Source organism: Artibeus jamaicensis, unplaced genomic scaffold, assembly GCF_021234435.1.
Source record: "Artibeus jamaicensis isolate MK-2021 breed Jamaican fruit bat unplaced genomic scaffold, CSHL_Jam_final scaffold_660, whole genome shotgun sequence".
Classification (NCBI taxonomy): domain Eukaryota; kingdom Metazoa; phylum Chordata; class Mammalia; order Chiroptera; family Phyllostomidae; genus Artibeus; species Artibeus jamaicensis.
Window position 1 is genome coordinate 1393615 of NW_026522052.1, and position 7649 is coordinate 1401263.

At 44.8% G+C, this 7649-nt stretch overlaps 1 protein-coding gene and 1 pseudogene across 1 annotated transcript; one reads left to right on the forward strand and one right to left on the reverse strand.

Annotated features, from left to right (window-relative positions):
- The first annotated feature begins 2475 nt into the window (after positions 1-2475).
- Positions 2476-3415, forward strand: LOC119061197 (olfactory receptor 8D1-like). The gene is given in 2 exon segments (XM_037161656.2): positions 2476-2927; positions 2929-3415. Coding segments are annotated over 2 exon segments (939 nt in total).
- Positions 3416-6498: 3083 nt separating this feature from the next.
- On the reverse strand, positions 6499-7436 carry LOC119061193 (olfactory receptor 958-like; annotated as a pseudogene).
- Between the last annotated feature and the right edge of the window lie 213 nt (positions 7437-7649).

Below are 7649 nucleotides of genomic sequence, written 5' to 3' on the forward strand. Positions count from 1 at the left end.
AATGGTACAGATGATATATAATCAAGAGAGAAGAAACATTTAATGGTGTATAGGCATGAAAGCCTTCGAGTGTACTAAAATAATATGTAAACTCTCTTGTATAGATGAAGTATGGCATATTTGACTAGATGTATAGGGTCAAATACTGTGTACAGAAAAGGACCTTACTGTGGACAGAAAGGGACCACATACTAAACCTGACAAGCTCGGGGGAGGCCTGCCTGGAAGCCTTACGAACTCAGAGACTGAAGTAACCACAAAGGGTGGTCTGAAACGAAAACTTTCTAACTAAAAGCAGATCATGGTGGGCAGTCATGTCCTAGGCTAGAGTCTTCCCTGACAAGTCAGTCTTGACCTTAACTGAACCTGTCTGTCATCTTTTTGCATCTATGATCACACACCTGTGGGATGTCAGATTTCCCTTTTCTGGACCCCCCCCCCAAGCATGAGCACCCACTGGAGCAGGGACCACAGAGCTCCCAACTGTCATTCTTATTGTGTTAATCATTGACTGTTAACTATCCTGCACCCACCTGTGAAAAAGAAGTGTGTCTATCATTTTACTTTTTATTCAGTTCCAGGGACTTCCCCACTTTGCTTTCTCCCACCTCCCTAATCCATCACCAATGGGTAGCATGGAACCCACTTACACCTCCTCTTTCGATTGTAATGTATAAAACAAGGCACCAAACTGCCATCCTCAGAAGCATTTTCTCAATCCCTTGTGCTTTTTCTTCCTGGCAATTGTGGTCAGTTTGTTTCAAATAAACTCATAAAAATTCTTACAGGTTTGGGTGTTTCTTACATTGACAAAACAGAAGCTTGAAAGTTCAGGTGGGGCCTGACTGTTTATAGGTCTTAAGTGTCAGGTAAAGAATTTGGACTTTTTCACAAAGGCCACAGGGAACCACTGCATGGTCCTAAATGGGAGAAAAGAATAACTAGAATGCCACCAAAATTTACATTCACCTAAAATGGCTTCAATTGGGAAGCATTTCATCCTGCAAGAGGACAGACTGATTGGATTTCAGCACTTCGGGGTGGGGGGGGCGGAAATGCAGCATTCCACACTCTTTGTTTCTTCACACCCAGAAGCCAAACCACTGAGCCAATAACAGCATTTATCTCCAACGTCCTCAGAAGCACCTCTTCCTTTCACAGTATGGGGTGTTCCCTGGGGTTTGGGGGTCTCATAAGTAAAAGGACAGTAGTTCACCCCTAGGGGCGAAGCCAGCCAGCATTTCAGTTAATGGTTGAGGTCTGAGAAGATTCTCATTAGAAACTTCACAGTGAGCTGACCCCTGAGTTAAAAGAAGTTATACTTATTAGTGATTCTTATGATAAACTCTTGGTCTCCCTCAATCTCACCCAGCTGAGTGGAGAACGGGGGGTGTTATAAGTAATTTTGCTTTTGCAGTGCTGTTGACTATTGGAGGCATATTTTTTGAGAGGATGATCATGTGTGCCTCACACCCAGTGCCACACCCAACCCCAAGCCACCACCATTCCAGGTAGAAATGCGAGGCCACAGTCAGCAGCCCAGCTGTTACTCTCCTCTTGTTTTCAGATGCTGTGGGGGATGCCTTCAGGCCTTAGAGTATGAGAAAACTGGGGAAATCGGAAGAGTAATTAGAATCTTTTTTTTTAATTTTTATATTAAATTTTATTTAGTTACTTTTCAAGTACATTTTTTTTTAATCTATTTCTCCCATCCCACCCCACCCCCCCGCCCGGTCTCCCCCCTCCCTCTCATTCCCCCCCCCCCCCCCCCAGTCCTCATCTCTGTGTCTTTCACACTTGTTCCTCAAAATCCCTCCCCCTTTTTCCCCTTAAGTTCCCTTCCCTCTCCCCTCTGGTCGCTGCCCACTTGTTCTCTATTTCAGCGTCTTTGTTTTTATTCTGTTTGCTTGTTTGTTTTATTCTTTGCACCACAATGTTCATAGCAGCACAATTTACAATAGCCAAGAGTTGGAAGCAACCTAGGTGCCCATCAGTAAATGAATGGATCCAAAAATTGTGGTACATATACACCATGGAATTCTATGCAGCAGAGAGAAAGAAGGAGCTACTACCTTTTGCAACATGGATGGAACTGGAAAGCATTATGCTGAGTGAAATAAGCCAGGCATTGAAGGACAAATACCGTATGATCTCACCTTTGACAGGAAGTAATTAGAATCTTAATGAATCTTTTCTTCTGTTTAACTATCAGCAAGCAGCTCTTGGCTGATAGAAATCTTTACCACAAAAGGGGCTTTGATTTCCCTGGCTGGAGTTTCTTAACCAGACAAGAAACACTTGTGTGTGCATGTGTGATAGAAATCCTGGGACCCACTTGGAGGAGGCTCGGGATGTTTTAGAGAGTGCCTTTCTTCCCAGCCACCTCCCTTATGTAGATCTGGTTTCATCTGGAAAGTGAAGATCCATTTGGATATATTTCTTATGTAATGTTCCCACAGAAATCTCTAAAGAAGAATGGTAACAGGAAATCATCCCACAGCTACCCTGTTCATTTTCGTGGGTTTGACACAGCAGCCAGAGCTCCAGCTGCCTCTCTTCCTCCTGTTCCTGGGCATCTCTGTGGTGGCAAGAATGGGGAACTTGGCCTTGGCCCTACTGATTGCTGTCAGCTCTCCACTCCACACCCCCATGTACTACTTCCTTAGCAGCTTGTCCTTCATCAATCTCTGCTACTCTTTGGTCATTACCCCCAAAATGCTAGTGAACTTTCTAGGGAGGAAGAAGAATATGATCCTTTATCTTGAGTGTATGACACAGCTCTTTTTCTTTATGGTCTTTATGGTGGCTGAGAGTCACCTCCTGACTGTGATGACATATGACCACTATGCCGCCACCTGCAACCTGCTGCTCTACAGTGTGGTCATGTCCTCTCGGGTCTGCTGCCTGGTTGCCTTTATCCTGGGCTTTCTCTGCCTTGTCCCATATGCGTGCCATGATGAAACTGTCCTTCTGCAGGTCCTACCTCATCAGCCATTACTTCTGTGATATCCTTCCTCTCCTCAACCTTCCCTACTCCAGTACATACCTCAGTGAGCTTCTGCTTTTTGTCATTGTGGGGTTTAACACCTTGGTGCCCACCCTAGCTATCTTCATTTCCTACGCCTTCATCCTCTACAGCATCCTTCACATCCAGGCCTCAGAGGGCCAGTCCAAAGCTTTCAGAACTTGCAGCTCTGATCTTGTGGCTGTGGGAGACTTCTCTGGGTCTGTCACATTCATGTATTTCAAGCTCCCTTCCAGTAACTCCCTAGACCAGGAGAAGGCCTCCTCAGTATCTGACACCACAATGATCCCCATACTGAGCCCTCTGATATACAGTCCAAGGAGCAAGGATGTGAAGGAAGCACCGAGGAAGCTTTTGGTTAAGAAATGTTTTGCTGCTGGGAATTTATAGTCAAGAGAAATAGTTTTAATGAAAATATGTTTGTGTTCATCGTGTCCTCTACTGTTCAGCATTCATACTAAAAGCACCAGGAGGAGAGCCACTCTGTCTTGCACTCCGCTGCACTCAAGTAAAATAACCAAACCTTGTAACAGAGCTTGGTAACTGTCAAAAGAATATTACAAGGTGCCTAACCAATCTCTGTGCTGTTTTATGGATGGAATCGATACTGACAGAGGGAAGCTGAGCAACTTCTGAGAAGATTGCTGTTATGAGTAAGAGTAATGACCATTTACATCATGCCTAAAAAGCTGAACACAAATTTATTTCTAGTACAAGTATAACTGGTATGGAACAAGGTCCAGAACTTGGGTGTTTTGGCTAGGGGTCTCCCCAAACCAGAGAAACCCCTCCCCTAGGAATATAAAGAAAAAAATCCCAAAGCCTCCACGACCTGGCAGGGGGAAGGGAAAGCACAGCAGGGCCCTATCTAAAGAATGTGGCCAGTATTTTAGTAATGTTAGGTAGCTGTGCCTGCCCTGCTGGAAGCCAGCGAGATGGGCACGACCCTAACTCTGTGATGTTGCTGGAGGGGCTTGCTGTGCCTGTGAGAGAGGCTTGGAGGCAGCTCCTACTGTTAAGAACGGACCTGTTGGGGGGCGGGAACAAGATACTGTTACTGAATGGACTGCTCTCTTTTTGGGTCCCTCTATACTAGGTTCACCATACCCACTACCCTTAGGAATTATTACTGTCAATGCCAGAGTCTTATAAAAAGGAAAGGAACTATTTATTCAAAGGTTATACAGGTTTAGAGTAATGGCTTAATGTCGTCTCTAAAATCCCAGAGTCCCTTAAACCAAAACACACAGTCCTTCTTTCCCCACATTGCCCAATCAGGCCAGTCAGGGATACCATATCTCAGGAGAAAAATAGGAGTCCATGGCTCATCCAGCCCTCAGTTTTTCCCGGTAATTTGTGTGCAGCTGGCAGGCCTCTGCTGTTCCCAGCACCATCAGCTGTGTCTCTTCAATCTCTAGTTCTCTACCCAAACCCATGTGGCCCCTCCTCCTGGCCCCCCAAAGAGTCTTCTCACCCCTTTCCTTCCTGCAATGTCTCTCCTGCCTTCTTCTAAATGGCTAAGAGAGAGTCCTATATGGTTGCTACATCTCGCTTTCCTGCTTCCTAAGCCCCATGGTTAAGGGAGCCCCAAACTCACAGAGTTAACCACCCAAACTACATGTTTCTACCCAAAACCAGTGATTTGCACTACATGGCTGCCATGCATAAGTTTAAATCCCAGCAGGAATCTTCCTCTGCAACTCCATTTCTGACTCCTCCCACAATCTGCCACATCTGCCAGCACTCGCATATTTTTCCAGCCTTTCTTAGCTGCCATAGTAAGTCTAGGCAGGCAGGGCCTTATGGTGTGGAGCAAACCCTCTCCAAGCTCTCACACAGAAACTCTGACCAGGGAGATCTGCTTCCCAGTTACATCACGGGTCGAAGTCACTCCCATCTCCCTGGCTCAAAGTATGGCCACAGCTACTTAACATATGTACGAAATTAACCAGCTGTTATAGATATGTTAAATAACCACAGTTTTGCAAATAACTGCAATTTTGTGGTTATTTTCAAAACTGTTGATATGCAAAATAACTCTTAATGGCCCTGCTCCATGTGTCCCATCCCCCAGTCAGACTTGTGAGGGTGAGGACATTCTATATTTTCAATATTTCCTGGACACTCTGAGTTCTGGACCCTGTTACAGATCCCTCTTTGCAGGGGGGCCCTGGCTGCACCTCATTATACTACATCATGGGATCACACCTGCCAGGACTAACAATGGTACCTGAGAAAGGGAGAAGAGACCAGAGTACTGGCAGGTGTAACCCTTTTGGAAGGAGTCAGAAATGGGGTTACAGAGGAAGATCCATGCTGGTATTTAAACCCAAGCCTGGCAGCCATGCTAGGACTTAATCAAGCAGCTCGGAAAGGAGAGCCCACTTGACCATGTAGCAGCAGTGTGGGGTCTCAGGCACATGGTTTGAAAGGATGCAGAAGGACCCCTACCAGTTCACCATTAGAATGCAGTGTTGGGTTAAGAGCAGGAGCCTAGCTGCACACGGAGGACTAGAAGAAGCTGGAATACTGATGGGAATCTTCCCTGCTAAGCTACAGACTTTTTATTTCTTATCCTGAGAGGCATACCTCTGTCTGGTCTGGTTTGACAAGGGGAGGCAGGACTATGGGTTGGTGGGTATTTTTTTTGTTTCTAAAGGGTGTGGGATTTAATGGCCCCATTCCACCATTATTCTAAACCTGTATAACTTCTGAATAAATAGTTCCTTTCCTTTTCATTAGACTCTGGCATTAGGAGTCACAGTTCTTATCGGTTCCAGGCAACACTGTAGATCCCAGAGCAACAGAGCCAGAGTAGTTCTGGAGCACAAGGACCAGAAATGTCAACACATAGCTGAGCATTAATGTGGATATATCCAGGTGGACCTGCTGTAAAGAGAAGTCCTCACTAGGTATGCTTGAGGTACTTAGAATGTCTCCTTAGAGAGTGCTCATTGTGTTCCTTAACATCTGTCTCTTCAAAGACTTCCCTTGATCAATAGTTTAACTTGTGCCCTCATCAAAGTTCACTCTTAAACTGTTATCAATATAGCCTTGAAAAAAGTGTTTCAAATTTAACTAGTCTCTGTGTCAAAGGTCAGTAACCTATGGCCTGTGGGGAATACCCTGCCTGCTGCATATTTGTGTAAATGAAATTTTATTGAAATAAGCCTTGACCATTTGTTCATGTATTTTCTAGGACTGTTTTTATGCCACCATAGCAGCATGCAATATTTGTAAGGAACAATATATTCCTCAAAACCTAAAATAATTACTATCTGGGCATTTAGAGAAAGTGTTTGCTCATCTCTGGTCTATGGAACGAGGACAATGTCACAGGTTTTTATCAAGTAGAATTGCTTCCCAAATGTCTCTATTGAAGCAACATCTTTACAACTGCCATGGATACATGTTTAAAAATTACTTTAACAAACAGATGAGGAATTAAAAAATCATCTTCACTCACAAGTGGACTAGTTATCTCCTGATGAAACAATCTAGCCCCCGGCAAGTTTCTTCAGGGCCCCTTTGACATCTTTGTCTCTCAGAGTGTACATTGCGGGGTTTAACATGGGGGTGACCACGTTGCCAAAGATCTGCACTGGAGTTACCAGCACCTCACTCAAAGATGGCTCGGTATAGATGAGGGCACAGGGCCCAAAAAACAATGTGACCACAGAGAGGTGGGAAACACAGGTAGATGCTGCCTTGCATCTCCCTTCAGCAGACCGCATGGGGAGGATTGCAAGGACGATGAGGATGTAGGAGGCAAGGATGAGGAGGAAACATACCATGGGCATGAGGCCAATGTTGGTGAAGCTCACTGTCTCAATAATGAAGATGTTACCTCAGGCCAACTTGACTATAGGAAAGATGTCACAGAAGAAATATTTTACCTCATTAGACCCACAATATGGTATTTGGAAGGTCAGTGTAGTAAGAACTGTGGCATGAAAAAAGCTAGTGGACCAGGTGCCAGCAGCCAGCAGAGCACACACCCGGAGGTTCATGACGACAGTGTAACGCAGTGGGTGGCAGATGGCAGCAAATCGGTCATAAGCCATTACTGTGTAGAGCCAGTACTTGGCACTGCCTAGAAAGTGATAAAAAAAAGATCTGGGATATGCAACCACCCCAAGAGATGACTTGGTTCCTCATCAGCAGGTTGGCCAACATTTTTGGGGTGCTCACAGAAACCAATGTCTAACACAGAGAGGTTACAAAGAAAGAAGTACATAGGAGTGTGAAAGCGGGACTCAGACATGACAGCCAAAAGGATGAGTAGGTTTCCTAGTAGAGTGCAGAGGTAGAAGATCAAGAAGACCACAAAGAGCAGAGTTTCCTGACCCTCTGTGTGTGGAATGCCCAACAGGATGAACTCTGTAACCAAAGAGTGATTCTTTATCTCCATAGAAGTTTGATTTTCATCCTGGAAAGGAGAATAAAAAAGACAATAAGTTAATGACCCAATGCACCAAAAACCACTACTTGTTCCCAGTAGATTCATTTTTTAAAAAAAACACAATGACAAACTCTATTAGTAAAAGGATAATGTTTATTGTGACTCAGACTGCAGGAGTAGCAAATGCCGAAGAAGGTTGATCTCTAGATGAGGACTGCATGC